The sequence below is a fragment of the Orcinus orca genome, chromosome 1, assembly GCF_937001465.1.
Source record: "Orcinus orca chromosome 1, mOrcOrc1.1, whole genome shotgun sequence".
NCBI classification, from domain to species: Eukaryota; Metazoa; Chordata; class Mammalia; order Artiodactyla; family Delphinidae; genus Orcinus; species Orcinus orca.
The window spans coordinates 162,213,383-162,234,696 of record NC_064559.1 but is presented as its reverse complement, the minus strand read 5'-3'; the positions used below and the strand labels follow the sequence as shown (position 1 = coordinate 162,234,696).

The 21,314-nt window shown below is 42.0% G+C and overlaps 1 protein-coding gene and 1 long non-coding RNA gene across 17 annotated transcripts in view; one reads left to right on the top strand and one right to left on the bottom strand.

The window, feature by feature from the left end:
- FGGY (FGGY carbohydrate kinase domain containing) overlaps positions 1-21,314 on the top strand; it is a 450,202-nt gene that overhangs the window by 339,083 nt on the left and 89,805 nt on the right. Inside the window, exon 16 of one of the 16 annotated variants that reach the window (XM_033435387.2) lies at positions 16,815-17,042. The exons of 14 other annotated variants lie outside the window; for them this stretch is intronic. In XM_033435387.2, the coding sequence (XP_033291278.1) occupies positions 16,815-16,999 (185 nt within the window). In that variant the 3' untranslated portion in view covers positions 17,000-17,042. Of the gene's footprint in view, positions 1-493; positions 2,634-16,814; positions 17,043-21,314 lie in introns of those variants that run through there. One more of the 16 variants, XM_033435389.2, reaches the window with a different exon arrangement.
- The window catches only part of LOC117202854 (uncharacterized), a 29,676-nt gene continuing 23,322 nt past the window's right edge, over positions 14,961-21,314 (bottom strand). Inside the window, exon 2 of the long non-coding RNA XR_004485341.2 lies at positions 14,961-15,172. This is a non-coding gene — a long non-coding RNA (uncharacterized LOC117202854). The remainder of the gene's footprint in view (positions 15,173-21,314) is intronic.

Sequence of the window (21,314 nt, the reverse complement as noted above, 5' to 3'; positions counted from 1 at the left end):
GTTTTGTTTTGTGAGAGTTAACTTTCTGTGTTTTTTAGTCCTGTTTGGCTTCCTGTCACCATAAATACCAGTTTTACATTTTGCAAAGTAAAGTTGATTACCATGATCTTGCTTTCTGGAGGTTTGGAAAGACTGATATATAATAGATGTTCAGAAATATGAAACCATGCCATTTCTTGGCACATTCAGTCTTAATTTGCTGGGTTTCTTTCCTTTTTCTGGAATATAACTACTAATTCATGTTCATTGGGAAAAAATAAGAAAATTCAGTTAAGCTGAAAGAAAAATATGAAAACACTGATATTACTGCCCTAAAACAACCACTATATTAGATTCTGGCTTCTATCTTTGTAATCTTTTTGTACATACTTTTAAATTATTTTATACTTTTCTAAATTACAAAACTGTGTTCATACAATGCATATTGTTTCATAGCCTTTTTTCCCCCCACCCAAAAATACATAGTAAACATCTTTATTTATCATATTTGTAGGCTGTACAATTTTCTGCCCCATAGTAGACCAGCGGTCCCCAACCTTTTTGGCACCAAGGACCGCTTTCGTGGAAGAAAATTTTTCCACAGATGGGGGTGGGTGGGGAATGGTTCAGGCCATAATTCCAGCGATGGAGAGCCACAGATGACGCTTCGATCCCTTGCCCGCCGCTCACCTCCTGTTCTGCGGCCCGGTTCCTGACAGGCTGCGGACCAGTAGTGGTCCGAGGCCCCGGGGGTTGGGGACCCCTGCCATGTACCGTGACTTATATCCCCAGTCCTCTAGTTTTGAATACTCATGTTGTCTCCGTTGTTTTAAAGAATGCTGCAACTAACGTCTCTGTATCTGAATTTTTGCCCATACCCTAAATTATTTACACAAACTAAATGATGGAGGTATAGTTATTTGGTCAAAAAGTTTGCCTAACTTTTAGGATTTTGATACATATTAGCACTTTATACTCCCACCAATAGTGTGTGAAAATTCAGGGCTCACATTCCTCGTGTATAAGGCATCTTTTGCTGTGAATTTTAGTTTCATTTGGCTTTCATTCCCAGGTCTCGTAAAATCCTATTTATTTCACATATGGTCCTGATACTATCAGTTTTTTTTAGTAACCTTTTGCCCTTTGCTGCTTAAGCATGTGTTTCATGAGATATGAGATTCTGGTTTCTAATTAAATGGATTCAGGTTTCTGATTGGATTTTCTGTATCCTGTCCCATATGTGAGTGCCTCATAGAAAATCAACAGAAAACCTGAAATGGTAGTTAATAGTTTAAAGAAGGGTTAAATTAAGAATGTGATGCTGGTCCTAACATTCTTTATACTTACTGCCATACCTGGTTAACAGTATATTCTTATCTTTTTGAGAATTGCTCCCACTCAAAAAAAAAAAAAAAACCAACAACAAATTCAGGTTCTGATTAATTATACATCTCCTTGTTCCAATCCAATTGGCAGAATGGCACCATGGATATAAAAGTCAAAAATTAGCACAAAATTAGTATTCTATTTTTAGGAAATTATTGCAGTTTGTAAGAGATATGACATTGGACTCTCCTGTTCCTTACAGGGTGATCCTGGAACAGGGCCTGTTACTTTTCATCCTTTGTCATTCATAGAATCCTTGCATCAACCAGTGGATGTTAACAGTCCCCACTGTGCAGATGAGGACAGTGAGGCATGGAGAGGTCATATAACTTTGCTTGACACAAAGTCCATGCTCTTTTTGTTCCATCAAACCATGTTCTTTATATTCCAGTAAATATGTATCTGTTGCTCGGAAAAAGGAAAAAGTGTAGATTCCAGTATAGCACTTTAGCTGCGCTTCTACGGGGTAGTGTGGTTTATAGAACATATCAGCAGCACATGTTTAGCCTCACTGCTTGGTTGAGTATGGGACATAGAAATAAAAAGAAGAAATGTACCCTCTTTGGTTTGGAAAGTTTCTAATTCCTTTGCCTGGAGAAGGCTTCATACCATACTCCCAGTAGTGGTTTGTTTTATTTATTTGTATTTAATCATAATCTGTCCATTTACTTTTTATACAGATATATATTAAAAAGCACTTTAATTAAGAACTTTAATTAAATGACACTTTTTATAGTATTGTTATTAACACAGAGATTTAGGCTAACAAATATTTTTTTCCAAATATCTCCTTCCACTTGCAGTTTTTACTCAGGAACTTAAGATTTGGGCTTTTATAAAAGAAAACAGTGGCCAAACATCTACTGAGTTCTTTAGAAACTTAGAAGGGTTTCAGAACTGTATTTCTAAAATAAAGTTTACCTACCTTTTTTTTTTTTTGCGGTACGCGGGCCTCTCACTGTTGTGGCCTCTCCCGTTGCGGAGCAACAGGCTCCGGACGCGCAGGCTCCTCGGCCGTGACTCACGGGCCCATCCGCTCCGCGGCATGTGGGATCCTCCCGGACCGGGGCACGAACCCGCGTCCCCTGCATCGGCAGGCAGACTCTCAACCACTGCGCCACCAGGGAAGCCCTGAGTTTACCTACCTCTTTGACTTCATTTTGTTCAAGACAACATTTTATACTGGTGCAAATCTGAAAAAATACGTTAGATTATTTAGTAGAAATGAATGCCTGTAAGTACTTAATTCCTCATTCTAATGATCATTTATGCTTTTCCTTTTTATAATAAATGTCCTTGTTGGAATAAATCAGAAATGAATAGATAGGACTTTTTTTTTCCTCCCTTTACTCTAGGATGTCATGAATAGATTATCCATGCTGTATAACTTTAATATTCAACACAGTAAATTAGGGTATGGAACCAAATAAGAGATGAGGGAAGACAAGACCTTTAGTTAAATCAGGAATTGTCTGTAATTGGGAAAAAGTTGTGAAAAATGACTACACACACAGACAGTCATATACACATACATACCACATACCACTGGACAAAGTTTGATTCAGAGTCATGGAATGTTTAGAGGTCTTACTGAAGTATATGAAGGACTTTTGGTTCCATCATTGAGGCAAATGATCAAGAAGTATGCAAAAGAAGAAATACCATTATTACAGTTGCTTGTCAGAGGTGTTTGATACACTGCAGTGAACCATAAAGTACCACGTGTGTAGAAACTTGGATGGCATGTCTCTCATCACATGCATATCAAAGAAATTTGAACATTTAAAAATTTAGTACCATGTTAAAAGTTATACATAAGGAAATTTCCTATACTATTATCATCATAATTTTACAAATTAAGAAACAGGGTAGGAGGGTTTAAGTGACTTACCAGAGCCCATGGCTAGAAAGGGATGGAGCCAGAATCCAAGGCCTAGCCTAGGATTTCAAAGCTGAGGCTTGTTCAACTTGGTCATACATGGGAGTGGACTCCTCTGGGGCTGAGTGTGATTGCCATTATTTAAAAAACCTAGTAACAGTAATAGACAACTAGAATTTTTTTTTTTTTTTTTTTTTTTTTGCGGTACGCGGGCCTCTCACTGTTGTGGCCTCTGCCGTTGCGGAGCACAGGCTCCGGACGTGCAGGCTCAGCGGCCATGGCTCACGGGCCCAGCCGCTCCGCGGCATGTGGGATCCTCCCGGACCAGGGCACGAACCCGTGTCCCTTGCATCGGCAGGCGGACTCTCAACCACTGCGCCACCAGGGAAGCCTGACAACTAGAATTTTTAAAACTTATTTTATGGAAGTATAGTTGATTTACAATGTTGTGTTAATTTCTGCTGTGCAGCAAAGTGATTCAGTTATACATATATATATTCCTTTTCGTATTCTTTTCCGTTATGGTTTATCACAGGATATTGAGTGTAGTTCCCTGTGCTATACAGTAGGACCTTGTTGTTTATCCATCCTATACTAGTTTGCATCTGCTAATCCCAAACTCCCAATCCATCCCTCCCCCACTCCCCCTCCCCCTTGGCAACCACAAATCTGTTCTCTGTGTCTGTGAGTCTGTTTTTGTAGACAACTAGAATTTGAATGTACATTAAAATGTCCCTGTGTTAGTCAAGGTCCCCACAGAAGTTACCTTCAAATTAGGATAGTTTTAGAGAGCTTAGTAGAGGGACTATTTACATACTGGGGACCAGCCCTGGAGAAATCACAAGGGAGGATATAGTATACTGGGGTTTGTAACAGCTGGACCTTAAGAGGTGAAGGGAGAGCACAGTTACTGAAACCCCTGAACCCCAGAACAGAGGGCTGTGTGGAGGCGACCGAGTCAGCTGGCTTGCCAATGACCCTGGAAGTGAAGAGCTGGGTTATTGACCCCATCTTCCTCCCGCTCTCTGACTTACTGTCGGGCTCCCCATTGGCTGGAGTCAAAGTCATAGGGCAAGAGAGCTCATTGATATAGTCTGTACAAGTGAGCCTGGCTCAGCCCAGAGAAGGGTGGGAGGGGTTCTTTAGGAGCGAATGCAGCTGTCCTCCGTAGTCATCCAGACTGGGCTGTGCAGGTCTGTCTGCGACCAGAGGCCAAGCTGTGAATGGTTTGTTACAGATTGGCAGTGAGATAAGGGACTTGCATCAGAATATAAATCAATTACAACATTTTGTTCATAGCAAGATGTTCTCAGTGAGAGAATCAGGGTGTTTGTTTACTTTCTGGAGCAAACTCCTTATGTCATTATGGACGGGCCCTTTGAGTAACACTGATCAGATCTGTCAGCTCTGCAGATGACAGGCTAGGGTGCTCAAAAGGGACCCACTTATCCCTGCTTTCCTTTTTCCGCCTTCCCTTCTGCCAAAGACAAGAAAACTGTGCCTCTTCTGAGCTGGGCACTGTGCTAAGGTACTTGAGATGCCATTTGATTCTTGCAAGGTAGGTTATTCACCTCACCATTACAGATAGGAAACTGAGGCTCAGAAAGTTTAAATAACAGATCCATCATCTAAAAAGTAGCAGAGCTGGCGATCAAATCCAGAGCTGACTCCAAAACCTGTGTTTTTTGTATAGGCTGCCCTAGGGCCATGCTTAAAATTATCTGACATTAATACCCAGGAAACAATGCAGGGTTCTAGGGGGGATTGCCTTGTTTGGAGACCTATGGCTGTGTTCTCTGCTTTTGGCAACACCAACCAAGCCATGGTTTCTGGGAATAGACACACCCCAACTCCCAAAAAGTCAGACAGCACCATTTATGGGTCCCATGTTACTTTGCTTTACAAGGCCTTTCCCAGCCTAGCCAGCCAGATCAGAAGGTGAAGTCAGTTTGTTTCTAAGTGGCTCTTGTCTGTTTCTATCTCTTTTTAAATCTGGGAGGTCAGGAAGAAGATGGGGAGAAAGAATTCATGACAGGGATGCATTTCCTTAGAAATGTTATTAATTGGCTGGGCAAAACAAGAGAAGGAAATAAAATAGCTGCTCCTTACTAAGTAAAGGCATCTTCTTCCCTTATCTCATTAAAAATTAAAAACACTCTTGGTTTAAGCAGGGCAAATTAGTAATTAAGTGCTATATAATCAACTTGTGTAAACATAATATCGAAGGGGAGGCCAAATTAATCACTCTGCTGGCTTGTTTTTGCCCCCATCAATGCACCTTTTACTTGGGTCCTTCCTGTGATGTCAGGATGCATTTCCTGCTCTCCTCTGCAGCTGGAGATAGGGTGGGCTGTGATATTGGGCTGACAGATGACAGTGGGCTACATCTGGAAAAGGCATGTGTCTTGGCCTTGATTCAACTAGGTGATGAGGCTCCCTATTTAATCTTTTGAGCCAAGGCTCATCAGCAAGAGGCTGCCACGTGACAGGGACAGTCCTCGATGGTAGCAGGACAAAAAAGATTTAAACACATCTTGGGGCCCATGGAGTTCCAGTCTGGTGGGGAGGAGGTAGACACAGACAGATACAGTTATGAAAAAGTCAACACTAAATGTAATGACAAAGACACAGCGCCTTGGCTTGGGCTCAAATCATGGCTCTGCCACTTACCTTAAGTGAATTACTTAATTTCTCTGTGCCTCAGAGCTCTCATTAGTAAAACATAACAGTAATATCTGCATCATAGGTATATTATCTCACAACTCGTGTTGTAAGAGGTCAACACGTTAGTACATGTAGAGTAGAATACTGTCTATTTAATGTTGGCTCTTATTTGTTTAACTACAGTTGCTATACAGTGGATAATGGAGCACCAAGGAAGGAGTGTCTTCCATTGTCTTAGGGCTAGAAATAGAAAGGTGCTTCTGAGAAGGCAACATTTGAACCAGGCCATATAGGATTAGTTGGTGATAGAGCTGGAACTCTGTGTGGAGAGGCATGTGAACCGGGCTGGCTCTTAATCTTTGCAGTAGAATACCTTCTCTGAAAGCAGAGGAAGGAGCATGTGCCTCAGTCCTGCACAAACCTCTCTCCATTTCAACTCAACACAATAAATATTAGTAATAACTGCTGGAGCTCAGTCGTGTTATGGCAACTGCCTGCCAAGTCTTAGGGGTGGAAGAGGGTAAATGAGCTGAACCTGTTGTGGACGGAATAAGAGGAAATCAAATGAGGCCAAAGAAAGTAGCCCACTAAGTCACCTTGCTACACTCAGGGTGATGGCATCTCCTTGGCTTGCTAGCTATGTGAACCAGCCTGGCTGGGCAAGGTACTTAGTTTCTCTGATCCTCAGTTCCGTATTAACCGACCCCACTGAGTTACTGCAAATATTCTATGCATGAAAGCACAGTTAGCATAATGCCTGGCATGCAGAAAAGTACTATTATTAATATTTCCTGTATTCATTTGATCCTTACCCCAAAACCAGTAAAGTAGGTGGTAGCATTGTCCCACTTTATAAAGCAGGAATTTGAGGCATCAAGACTGATAAGCTAAAAAAAAAAACTGATAAGGTGACCTGAGGTCACATGGATGGCTAGTTGGGGGAGGAGGGCTGCAATTTAGCTGGTCTGGCTCTAGGCGCACTCTCTGCATATCCCCTGCTGCCCAGTGTCTCAGAGGGCACCTAGAGCTGGCTTTACGTATTATATGCTAGAAATAGGGCAGAGGTCACTTGATTATGTCCAGGCCCCTCAGTTGCTAATGAGGAAGAAATCCTTTCTCCTGTTTAAAGGAATGATAGGGTTGAGCCTACGACAGTGGTCACCCTCTAACAGGTGGGGCAGGTGGGGCAGGCCAGGGTGACTCACCAGGAATGATCATCCCTTGGACGCAGTGGCGATGCAGCTGCCTGCACTGAACTTGGCAGTTTTGCTTAGGGAAGAAAACAATTTGTTTATTTTTTTATCCTTCATATTCCTCTTCCATAAAGGATTTGAGGAAGCTTATAATACATGACTAAGCAGAATAAAACTAAGCAAAATAAAACTCACAAGTTAGAAACTATGTAGGAAGATAATATACCAACTACTTAGACTAGGGGCTTCTCAAGTATATATATGCCTGCAGGCCATACCAGGTAGGCCATGGAAACAAGCAGAGAACAAGATGATTTCATTCTGTACCAGATTGGAGAATGTATACTCTGCCTAAGGACCTTGAAATTCAAATTGTTTTAACCCTGCGTTGGTGAGTGTCAGACCAAGCAGATGTGTGGGACAGGTTTGGCCTATGGGTCTCTGACCCATAAATAAGGGGATTACTTTGAGCTTCCCAGCAGCCAACACAAAACTGGAAATATGTCAAGTCATATAGTGTCCACAGAGTCAAGGAGGTGTACCAGTTTTCCAAAAGAGACCACATTTTCCCTGGTACCAAATTCTAAAATGTCCATTCCTTTAAAAACAAACAAAGAAGTCATTCCATGGAACTTTACAGAAGAAGCAGAAGAATTCATCCTATACTACCTTGCTAAAGGTCCGGAGCAGGACATTGAAACTTGACTTGAGGTCAAGAATTGCCCGGGCTTATAACTTTCTGGAGCTGTCACCTGCCCCAGGGGTAGGACTGAGAATACCCGGCATGGTGGATGGATGGCATGTGCCTTACCACTCTTCCCTGAATATTCTTTCCCTCAGGCAGCTTCACAAACAAAGCTGCGTCACTGACCTAGGAGTGTCTTAGAGGACCTCAGTACTAAAGCTTTTTACCAGCCTGGCATCAGGGAAGTGCTAAAATGAAGCACCCATCCATCGAGAAGGGCAACAGATGTCGAAGCCTATCAAATGTCAGTAAACAGCAAGCGTTCAGAGGCCACTGAACTTGGCATCCTCTTAGCAAAAAGACACTGTTGCCTTCAAGAGGTAAAGCCATGGACTTTTATAAACTACATTAAGTGATGTATTTTTTTTCTTAATCTCTACTTTTTTTAAGGGCAAATTTAATGTTCCCAGAGTGTTCTAGGCTTTCAGTCCTGGAAATGTAGGTCTTCAAAATATCCTCCCAGTAATTATGAGAAGTTTCATGTTCAGCTTATCTAGTACCCTCCCTTTTACTGTTAGCAGTATGATTCATATTATAAGCAATAAATAGGACCATAGTTAAGAGCACAGACTCAGATGTCACATAAATCTGGGCTCCGATCCTGAGTTCATCTGCTAAAGCTGTACATTAGGTCAGTCCCTTTACCTCTCTAAGCTGGTTTTCTCACTGTAAAAATGAGACTGTTAAGAGTGCCTGCCTCATAAGATTGTTGTGAAGATTAAATGAGATAATATGTAGAGAGTATTGAGCACAGTTACTGGTGTGAATAAACTTTCAGTGAGTTATACAAAATTAGAGTAATATTTATGATACCTATCATTATTAGCTGACTGTAAATCACACGTTGTTCTAGCGCTTTATGTATATTATTGAGATGGCTGGGCCACTCATTTGCCTGTTTGCTCTCAGATAGCTTATTCACACCTGCCCTGCCGTGTATTACATTTCTCAGGCTCTCTGGAAACTGGCCACTGAGTAGATTTGGCCAATGGGAGATGCTGATGGAAGATGGACGTGCAGGAAGCAAGCGGGGAGAAGTCAGGTCATTTCTCTCTTTCACTGCAGCAGCAACTTCATCTCCTGTGTGATTCCAGCTCCCAGCCTTTCCCTTCAGGTCCCAGGGCTGACCACTCAGCCATTCTTTGGTTTCAGCTCCAGCCTGACATGGCCAGCCCCCGGCTCTGGCCACACCACTACCTCCCATCATCCCTTGATCCCTAAGAGGAGCAGCAGCTTTTTGCCGTCCCCGATCTCTGAGTTCCTTCAATATCATCTGTTTGGCTTCTTGGTTTCTTGTGTCATCAATGAAACCGATTTCTTGTGCTCAGTTCCTTTTGTTGAATGACGTAGAGTGGTTTCGCTTCTCCCGACTGGACTCTGATTGATACCGTCACTTTTAAGCATTAAGAGAAGTCAGTCCTTATGGCAAATCCACTTCCCCTCCTCTCTCCCTGTCGGAATGAGCTAGGCCAACAGGAGAAAGGGTGGCCACTTATCATGGAAAGCAGTTCACTTTGACTAAGTGACACCCAAAAGACAAGAAATTGACGTTAGCAACTTTAGTGAATACCCAGCTCTGAATAAGCCCACTCTTGAGTCAGGCATTGAGGCCAGTGGCCACAGGTAGCTCAGCACCTGTCTCAGGAGACACAACTTGATTACAAGTCCGAGCCAGGCACAGTTCCAGTAGTGTCTAGTCAAAAGGAATAGAAACTCCTCTTTCTTGAACCAGAACTCTGGACCTTTCTAAGTGAATCACTCTATTACATGTGTGATTATTCTCATCACCCAAATGAGGAAATAGAGACTCAGAGAGGGCAAGCGATTTGCCCAAAGTCACATAGCTATTAAGTAATGGCATTAGGAGTTTAAGTCTGTATGTCTCAGAGCTTATGTTTATTGAGACATATCTTTTACTCAGGGTTTTCCAAGCTTTCTTCCTATCTCAAAGCAAATTATAAGAAAGCTACATGCATAAGTCATATTGCTCTGGCCTTCTTGTAGATGTTTCCTTGCAGAATCAATATTTAGCCTTTCTCACCTAACTCTCACAATAGGTTTATGTGCAAAGTCTCTTTTTTTCAGTTTTACAAATGAGAAAACAGACTCAGAAATTAAAAGAACTTACCCAAGGTCACACTGGGTGTTAATATTCAAGCTGGAATTTGAATACAGGTTTTTGTGTCTCCAAGCACATGCTGTTTCTATGGGTGACCTCAAAGTTGTGGATAGTGTAATAGAGGGCCAGATGTTTTACAATTTTAAAAAAGAAAAAGAGGAAAAGCAAGGCCAGGTTCCCCACCTTCAAGGAGCTGACAGGCTAGAAAAATAAAAATGAAGTAACCTGAAACCGGAGAGTGCCATTACATAATCTGCTCCCTGGTAACAGCTACAAGCAGGAAAGAGAAGTGTGGCTTTGTATAAGAAGTAGGGCTTGAAGTGGAAATGTTAACTTAGGATGAGCAGAGAAGCAGCAGGAAGTGGGCTTTTCAGGTAGAGGTGCTAGTGAAAGCAAAGGAGTAACACAGACAGAAAGACATCAACTCAACTCCTAGGAAAGCATCCCAGTTCGGGAGTAGCAGAAGAGAAAGCTCGATATATAAGGACCACAGTTGATAGGGAATGGGGGTTGTCAACTATAAACAAATCATTAGGAGTTTGATCAGGAGTCTTGGGAGCATCCTTTGCCCAACATCCCCTGACTCTATCATTTTTTACAAAAAATGTTTCAGGCTAATAGTCTCATTTACTTAAAGTCAACAACATTAAGTGCTTCTTAGATAGTAATACTGCTTCCTGCTTAAGCAAAAAGCCTGTAAGTTAATTCAGCCTGGGAGTAACGACAAAGATTTATTATTTATCTCCCAGCAGTTTTGAAGCTTCCCTGAAATATAAGGCCACACTCTTTAAATGCCCCTAGAAAGTTATCCTATTTCACTAGAGTGCATTTGTGTATAGAGTATAACATATCAGGTTTGAAAATTTCAGGATGAAGAAGGCACCTTCTGAGACAAGGCCACTGAGATATGGGAAGCAAGCAACCCACCTCACCCCACCTCAAAATCTACCCCCTCGCCCCTCCCCCCGTCCTCAGCTGACACCTTGGCCGAAGGAGCCTGTGTGTTGCAGTTGATCAGACTGAAATTCCTACCAAGTTGGCCATGTCAGTTTCACCTGTCAGCATCTCTGATGAGGAGGGATCCTGACAAACCAGACTGGTTTAGATAATTGGATTATAGCAGTTGTCTTCATCTTAGTAAGCTGACTAACTACTATAGACAGACGTTTACAGAGGAGAAATTTATAGACAATCCTAAAGTGGAGATTCGAGGAAGTGCTTAGACGACTGGGAAGCAGCAGGCTTTAGTGAGTCCAACATATTGTGATGTGGTGGGGAGCTGTGACCCCTCTCTTCAAGGCGCTCCTAAAAGGATAGCAAAGGGTATTCATGTAGTTTCACCAGTCATCGCGTATGTGACTTTGCGGATTAACTCACTTAGTCCTCACAACAATCCCATGAGGTCCTGATATTCCTTGTGCTTTGCAGATAAGGAGATGTTTGCAGATAAGGAGATGTTTGCAGATAAGGAGGCCAAATTACAGAGAGGTTCAGTACTTTCCCAAGGTCACATCCTAGTAAGATATGCTCGGTTAATGTTCTGACCCTGTAGTCTGTTCACTGGGAGAATATTGGAACCCATCTGTAAAGTTGCCTTGGGACACTTCCTCATGGTCAGGCCTCCCTCTACACTTCCCCCACCTCCACCTGTGCTTATCTCTAGCACTGCCCTTAGATGTTTCCATGTCTGCTTACCCTACTTGGGTGTGAGCTTCCAGGGAAGGATCCCAGAATTCCTCACCCTTAATCAGTAGCAGGTGCTGTGTAAACGTGTGTTGTACCGAAGTGGAGGTGAAATTGACAGGGAATTTGTCGTCTCCCTGGAGCTGGCCGAGCAGACCGGTTACCCAGGGCGCCAGCCACTAAAGCAAGGGTGCTGCTGTGATGGATGTGGACGGAAAGCCCATAGCAGGTAAAATCCGACCCAAGACCACCTAGTTCTTAGCTCTGTCTCTGAAAACAGCTTTCCCTGTTCACACTGGCACTCACTCCAGACGGTCCCCGTGCTTCTCAGTTACTCTCTCTTTTTCAAAGATGAGCTCCCCATCCTCAGTGTCGGTTCCGTTACTGAACAACTCGATATATAACCTGAGACACGAGGTCTACCTCTCTGGGCCTCAGATTCCTCATCTTTGCACTGAAAGAATTAGGTTCTGGTCTTCAAACAGTTTAAAGTAGCGGATCATTTGGGAGCACACTGTACAAAACAGATGGACGCTGAGCCGTGTCTTCCTGCTCACCGTGTCACGCCCTCCCTTTCCCCATGGCAAGGTGTGACCCCTTAGAGGGTCTCAACTGAACATAAGAAGCACTGGACTCGATCGCTTCAGAGGCAGTAACCCAGAATATATTAAGGTAATGAACACGAATACGTAATAGTATTGTACAATAACAAAGTAGCTTCAAAATGGAAGATCCAAGCCACTGAGGAAGGCGGGTTCGAGGGCTCCTGGCTGGACCCCTGCGCCTGCTCGTCTGTCAGATGCCGTGTGCTCCTGGAGGACTTGTCGGCTTGGCCTGATCGGGTACAGTGGGTTGGGGAAGCTAAAGGCTCTGGGCCCCATCCTCCTTGGCTGGGAACAGACCGCGTGTCGTGGAATTGTATCCAGCCACTCTTGGAGATTGATTTTCCATCTGAGGATCTGACCTCTTGCTTCACCAGCAGAGGGGGTCAGACCATCCTGGGAGGGAGGTCAGTGAGCTAGCCCCCTGAAAGGCCTTCCCTTTCTTTCTCTTTCTTTCTTTTTTAACTGTCTGTTTCAAAGGGAATTTCCGATTACTCTGGGGGCTTAACACCACCGGTTTGAATCTCTCTTGGCATTGAGAGCTTTGAGATAGCCATATCCCCCCCACATCGGTGCTTTGTGCTAGGAGATTACTAAAGATTTAATTCCATTTATGTCATTGGATTTATTTCAAAAAAAATCCAAAAACCTTTTGGAGTCAGGGATGAATGCCCCATTTCCTTTATTTGTTGTCAGTTTTCACAGATTCCTTATGTGAATGCCTCAAGGGTAAAAATCTTGCTTTAGTTATTTCCGTATCTCCAGCGCCTAACACAAAGACTGACGTTGACTGCTTGATAAATATTTGTACATCATTCAACAACTATACCCCCAGGTACAGTGATGTGTGAAATAACCATTGTACTAATTTTCATCACATTTACAGTCGAGTGTAAGAGACAGTTAAATACAAATAAGTATATAGTGTATGTTGGGTTAAGGGCTGTAAAGAACAAAGAACAGTTTCAGTGGAAGAACAAATTTGAATGATTGATGAATGAATGAAAGTAAAACGACCTCAGCTGCCAACCCAAAAGCTGTCTCATCTCATCTCTTTGTAAATAATTATTATTGCTATTATTTTACTTATCACAACTGCTACCACTTCTTGAGTATCCACCACGTTCCAAGCTCTGTGCTAGCATCTTCCTATTTGGTACATCAGATTCTCAGAAGAACCTTGCTGTTTAGGCCTTCTTATCCCTTATTCCAGATGAAAAAATAAGGCCCAAGGAAGGTAATTAACTTGTTTATGGTAAGAGAGCTAATAAATGTCAGAGATGAATCCAGGTTGGTCTGACAGAGCCTTTGCATTAAGCAAAACGGAAAAAATTCCAAAGGTTATCACCAGGGATCCAACAGGGTGTCCCCGTTTGAGGAACACCACCTCCTACCTTGTTACAAAAGATCAATGATGTTAGGTGAGAGGAGGAAACAAAGAGAAAAATCTATGCTGGAGAGTGAGAGGGAAAAGAAGGAAGATAGTATTCTTGAATTGGCCATCTTATCAGCCTAGCAATAATAAACCATCACCATGGGAACAGGAACTCTAATTAATGACAGATGTTGAGTCACTTTAAAAACCACACCATCTGAATGCCGAGCTGGTGCCGTAACCCTCTCTCCCCTGCCGCAGCTGGGAGCATGCTATGAACTTGTTGGAGAGACCCATCTTTCATGGGTGGAGCAAACTCTGGACTTGGCATCAGAAGACTTACATTTGAGCCCCAAATCTGCCTTTCTGAGCTCTTTTGCATTGAACAATAAGCTCACCAAAATTGAGAGGTGGCTATCATTAATTTTGTCATTATTATTATTACTAGTAGTAATAGTAGCTTTCTGAGACTCAATTTCAAGATCTATATAATAATAAGTAATATCATTTCATCAGTTACTGCAAGAAGTACACTTACAGCAATGTAAGTGGCATAGACAGTGTGCCATCGTATTTAACCATGGTGATGCTGATGCTGGAGGAGAAAAAGAGGAAGGGGGAAGAGAAAGAAGAGCAGTTGCAGTGATGTACGTGCATAGAGCTATGAAGTCTCTGAGGTGTGATACAAATGAGGGCATTCTACTCATTGTCAAAATATTTTTGGTCAGTTCCTGGGCTGGTAGCCCATTCCTATGTTTAGTTTTCTCAAAGGTTCTATTGTCTGTGTTGCCTTTTTGTCCGGCCCAATATGCATGTCTCTCCTGCTTCCGGCTGTGCAGTTTAACTGGGGGAAGGACAACCAGGACAAAGAATTGACAGAAACCATGAGAAAAATTTACTCAGAGCCCAAGTTCTCTATAGGCCAGGATTTTCCAAAGGGTGTTCTTTCATACATTAGAAGGTATTCCTGGAAAGAATTCATTTGGAAAATGCTACGCTCAAGTTAACTAGGTATCTTTATAGCGAGACTTTGCATAAACCTTTAATATATAAACTTGTGTTGTGAATCTCCCGGGTTGGGGAGGCATTTAGAATATAGACTTTCATAAATTTACTTGACCAAAGAATTAGTCTTTCATGGAGCATCTTACTTTGCTAAAGGACCAAACATTGGGAAATGCTGCCATAAGCCGAGGGTCAGACCATCAGGTGTACAAGTAGTACCACATAAACAAGTTTGAAAACCTCCACCAATCTTCCCATCAATTCATGTGTCTATTTAATAAACTAAAAGAGCACCCGTGCTATATTTGGCAGTGACTACGTGCTAGATGGTGGAGAAGCAACAGCAAGATCCATGTATTTCCCACTCTTACCCTCTCGGAGCTCTTGCGTGCCTATTGAGGTGAGGGAGAAATTGCCTAGCGGTAGCAATGCAGTGTGACAGCGAACAGATGGAGATCCCAGGGTGGCATGGTACCAAGGGAGGGGCTTCTTATCCAACTGAGTGGGTCAGGAAAAGTTTCCCGGAGGAAGGAACTTCCAACCTGAGATCCAAAGAACAATTAGAGCTCTGTAACACATTGTCAGTGCACTTTCCCACGTGTTGTCACAGTGCATCCTCACAGCAGCCCTCCGGGTCAGACACAATGAGTGGTAAAAGGAAAGTCGTTAAGTGCTGCTTAATGAGCTCCTACTACAGGTTAGGGGCTGTTCTAGGCATTTTATACACTTACTGCATTTAATCTTCACAACAATGAGTGGCCTCAGTTTACGGATGAAAAATTAAGGCTCAGCTTAAAGTAGCACAAAGCTGCACGTGTAATTCGTATAAAACGAGGATTGAACTCAGAACTACACGATTCCAAAGCCACCTCCCATTGCATCTTCCACCAGTGATGAGCCCAGCCAGTGGCTAATCCATGACAGCGTTTATACCAGAATGAGAAATGTAGAAAAGTAAGCAGAGCATCATAAATGTTTTCTTCCTAAATGATTTATGTTGTCCTGAGAAGTACCCTGGTCCCAAATGTTTGGTGTAGAAAGTCCTATGCTTTTTTTTTTTTTTTTTTAATATTACCTTGTATGAGAAAACCTTTTTTTATTTTGAGTTCTTACTTGGCAAAATAAAAACTTGCTAACCATGTGCCATTCTCCAAAGTAATTTTGGAAGTATTAGTGTCCATGAAATTTAAAAATCTTGGAAATATTCTGTATGTATTTTATTGAACATACGCATTCTAAAGATGAGAGGAGTGTGAAGCCTCACATTGCTTTGGGTTTGCTGGTTGGAACTTGGATGAGTTACTAAACTCCACAGACTCAGGTGTCCAGCAGCCATAAATGGATACAAAGTAGAATAATGTGGCATCTCCCTAAATGCACACATATGCCACCGGTGGCACTCAGGATGACTTTAGCTGGCATGTGGACACTCTTTCTAATAGTTATATATTGATTTTAATGTATATTAGGAAAAAGGTAACCAACACCGTACCTATGTTTTCATAGACATTTCTGCTTAGAACAAGGCAGTTTGAAAAAAGAACAGGGAATTTATTTGGAATTTAGAAAAAGTATTACATGTATAATACTACAGATGGTACTTGGATATGGAAACAATTATGAAGATGGTATGTGAGTAACTAAAATTTGTGAACTAGTAAGATAACATGTGTGAAAGTGTCTCATGCATAGAAGGCCCCAGTAAACGCTTCCTTCCTTTCTGATTCATCTGGCCAGCAAGTGGCAGAGCGCAGGACTAACCCTCATAGCCTCAGACTCCCAGTCCAGTGCTCCTTCCAGGACACCTTTAACTCTACTGCTTCCTATCTGCCTGCCTCACCCAGCATCCTACCCCTCGCCACTCATCCCTCAGGAAAAATGCAGTGAGTAGGTATTTCAGAAGTGACTAGTTGGCTTTGCAGAAATGTTCTGATGAGTGTCAATAATAAATAAAGTATACCTAACAGCATAGACAGTGTTAGCATTTGGAAAAACAGGAATTAGATTCTGAGACTTGAAAGGGCCCTCAGAGATCATCTCACCCAACCCTGCCTTTTACGGATGTGGAAGTTGGGACTCAGGGAGGGGAAGTGCTTTGTTCAGAGCTCTTAGCTGATCAAACCAGGATGAGGATTCATATAAAACGTGCAGATATAAAATGTTACTTTTTTTTTTTTTTTAAAGACCTGTTTCCTGCTTTCCAGAAAAGTAGCAGGGATGTACCACAAAAGGACTTTTACTTCCACAAATCTAAAAATGTGGAAAGTCATGCTTCATACTGTGCCCATCAAGAAAACATTGTAAATGATCACTGGAGAAGGCATTCCTGGTGGTATTCTTTTGTCTGTTTGCTTGCTTGTCTGTTTTAATTGTAAAGTACACGACATAAAATTTACCATTTTTGCGTGCCCAGTTTAGTAGTGTTAAGTATTATTCACATTACTGTGCAACCAGTATCCAGAACTCTTTTCATCTTGCAAAACTGAAACTCGGTACCCATGAAACAACAGTTCTCCACCTCCCTCCCCTCCAGATTCTGACAACCACCATTCTGCTTTCTGTCTCTATGAATTTGACTACTCTTGGTACCTGATATAAGTGCCATGATATAGTGTTTGTCTTTTTTTTTTTTTTTTTTTTCTTTTTTGCGGTACGCAGGCCTCTCACTGTTGTGGCCTCTCCCGTTGCGGAGCAACAGGCTCCGGACGCGCAGGTTCAGTGACCATGGCTCATGGGCGCAGCCGCTCCGCGGCATGTGGGATCCTCCCGGACCGGGGCACGAACCCGTGTCCCCTGCATCGGCAGGCGGACTCTCAACCACTGTGCCACCAGGGAAGCCCAGTGTTTGTCTTTTTTTGTGACTGGCTTATTTCACTTAGCATAATGTCCTCAAGGGTCATATCCATAGGCGCACGTGTCAGAATTTCCTCCCTTCCTGGTTGTTTCCTTGATGCGACACAGCCTGTTCTCTGTGGTCCCCATTTGTACCTATCATCACCGTGAAGACTTTGGCACGCTTAATATTTTAGTGACTTCTCTCCAGTGGGGAAATATGGGGTTGGCCAAAAAGTTCATTCAAATGGAAAAGCCCGAACAAACTTTTTGGCCAGCCCAATATCCCCGTTGGGGATGACAGCAGCAGTGAAAAGCGATGTCGGAAAAGAACTGAAACCCCCTTCTCCCAGTCTTTTCTAAGTAGGTGACAAGGGAGAGAAATGAGATTGCATGCTGCATGCCCCCACCCTCACCCCCAATTTCCTTCATTGCTTCCACCGCAAGTCTTCAGTCAGCCGTAGAAGAGCAGTGGGGCAGTGGGGTTAGTGGTTTCAAAAGTGGATTTTCAAGAAGAATAGGCTTGCGTTCCAGTCTAACCTCTGTAACTTACTAAATCTAGGATGTTGGATAATACGATTAAGCTCTCAAAGCCTCATTTCTATTATCTGTGAATGGACAGAATAATACCTGTATCCAAATTAAAAAAAAAAAAAAAAAAGCTTGCTTTTTTTCTCCTTCTGAGTGGTGAGATATTATTTTCTGGATACTATATTTTAGTTTCTCAAATTAAAAAATAATAATACAGTGACCCCGTCCGCTGGGTTGTTCAGAGATGGGATGTGATGTTATCTGACATTTTGGCCATTGAGATGTCTTGTTCTAGGCTGAGGACTTTAGGGGGAGATGATGCTCATCTATTATGCAGCATCTGTATGTCAGATACATTACCTTTTCATCCAGAACAGAGTAGAACTCTATTATGGCCCTGGACTCTTTGCATCATTAACATTTGCTGTCTCCCCAGCTTGCCTTAACCATCCCTGTTCCCGCAACTCCCACCCTTGAACAGCACCTAGCATAATGCCCAGAAATCTACAGATGTCCCCCCTCGTTTAAAAAAAAGGAAAAGTGTTTCTTTAATGCATTGGGAATCACTCAACATTTGCCTGTGTTTATTTGGCCACTAATACAACCCCATATCTTAAGATACTCTCTTCCCACTCTGATACCCCCATGGCCTCATGATAAAAGGTACCATTCATTCGACCTCTCAAGGCTGGCAAAGAAGGAATCCTGGGGTATAGAAACTGATTTTGACTCCTCTCTGAGCACTCCTCCTTGCTGACCACTCAGGAATTTTTTTCCCTGGCTTTTGACCCTCCCCTCTTCTTTCTTTTGATAAATCAGACAGCTGTCCCCAAAGGGATTGCATCCATTACCTTTCACTAGAGTTGAGTTCACTTTCCGTTGCATGTTTCTGTTTAAAAAGAAAGCCTTTTAAAAGGGTCGAGCATACACTGAGTGTGTACTTAATTTTTAATATGTGTGTGCCCACAGCCAAGAGAACAGAAGAGAAGCCTTAAATAACAATGAGACTGGATAGTACATGTGTGTTTTATGTGGCACTGATTCCTAAATATGTATATTCTTAGCAGCCAGGTATTATTTAATACATCCCCATTAGTCAAGATGCCAAATCTAAATGAAAACCATGTTTAAATATATTTAATAATATTATGGCTTTTGGTTGACTGTCAAACTAACGTAACTGTATGTTTTCCCCAAGCCAACCCTCAGTCACTGTCTTACATTTTTACTCTGAGCGCTAGTTCTTTTGTGCTATCAAGCCAATTTTGATCATAAAACAATATATACCACAGACTTTCAGCATCGTTTTCACTGGGCCCTTAAAGGTAAATGTTTTAGAAAGAGAACAACCCTGAGTTGTTGTTTTTTTTTTTTTTCTGGCGGAAAAACGAAATGTCTCTTCTTCGTGGGGTGAGCCCCTGAATTTAAAAGGAAATTAATAAATGTCTTAGAGATACTAAATTGTTTGTAGTTTCTGTAACAAATGGTGTCTGCCTTTTGAGTTGTTATTGCTTTTAGTGTTTTGTACTAAATGTACTATGTTCATTATTTTTTCTTGAGATGATTCAGACTTCTGTTAGTTTTGCAATAGCGCCACCTAGGGGCTCTGGGGAACATTGAATGTGCTGCTAAAATGTTCTCAGTACCTTTTAAAAAAGCAATCCCCCTGCTCTTTGAGATGCACTGACAAAAGGCTTGTGGGTCTTGGGGTTGAAGAAGAGAGAAGGCAGTAGTAGCCTGACGAGATAGGTTGCTAGTTCCACCCACCAGGTTTCCAATCTGGCGGCAAACCAAAAAGAGCTATAACTAAAAAGAGTTCTTTTTATAAAGAACTAGCCAAACTTGGAGTAAAATATTCTGTTCTAGCAGACATTTTTAAACTATTAATAAAACATCATTGCATTTATTTAACATGTTTAACTCTTGTTCTTGTTTTCAGTAGTTTTCTTGCTGTTTTCATCCTCCTGATAGGCATTTCCTGTAGAGATTGCAGTGAAAAGATTCTTGCATGTGGTGCTTTGATTTGCTCTCTTGTAGTAATTACTTTCCTCTCACATCTCCAAATGTTCTCCTGTTTTCTCTCTTCATTGTTCTCTGTATTAGTCCTTACAAAGTTTTATTTCAGCCTTTAGCCTATTTATTCTTTCCACTAATGTTTCATTATCGTTTCTTCTAGTTTCTGGGTTCTTACATGGTTCTTTATGTTTACATCTTAAGGCTTTTTAAAACCTGATTGAAACTATCACAAATGTGTTTATTAAAAACATAATACAGGGCTTCCCTGGTGGCGCAGTGGTTGAGAGTCTGCCTGCCGATCCATGGGACACAGGTTTGTGCCCCGGTCCGGGAAGATCCCACATGCCGCTGAGCGGCTGGGCCCGTGAGCCATGTCCGCTGAGCCTGCGCGTCGGAGCCTGTGCTCCACAACGGGAGAGGCCACAACAGTGAGAGGCCCGCGTACCGCAAAAAAATAATAATAATAATACAATTCTTTGATTATATAAATGCTGATAAGTAACTCTTACAAAACTTTTTTGCACCATATTAAATTCAAAATAAGGAACATGTGTTTAACTTCGTACACTGTAGACGTTCTATGATTCATTTTAAAAAGTAAATATAGTGCATAGCAGTACATAAAATACTTATAAGCAGGTATTACCTATGTGTCATATCTCTTTGTAGATGATGATGACAATGACGATGATTTTAGGCAACATGTGTTGATGCTTTCTACATGCCAAGCACTGTTCAAAGCACTTTACATGAATTAACGTATTTAATCACCACAACAATATCATGGAACTGGGCTAAAAGTATTCCCGTTTCACATATGTTTACAGAATGCTTATGCATTCCCAAAGGGGAAACTTCAACAAGGTAATGTATGAGCCTGCCATAGTTAGTGTGCAATAAAAGAGTTAACATTATTAGTTCTTTCTTGCACTTCGGGAGTCAGTTTTGGTCACTTTTCTTTGTCCCATTAACCAGCTTTCCCTTTGGAAGCTTGTGCTTCCCTTCACCCTTTGATACCTGTCTGCTTCTCCTCACTGTGTGCCTCCAGCTTTATCTATTGAAAAATCACTGTCAGCCCTCACAGAGCTTATATTCCCACTGGGAGGAGTCCAGTAACAAGTAATTCCAGGAACAAGTAATCACCATAAATAATACGATTTCAGGTAGCCAAAAAATAAATAAATAAATGAAAATGCTGTGAGAGAAAGTAAAGCAACGTAAGGGAACAAAGAGAGACCAGGCAGATGAGGTGGGAAGGACTGGCTGTGTGAGAGGTGGGAAAGGCCCTCCTGAGGAAGGATGTTT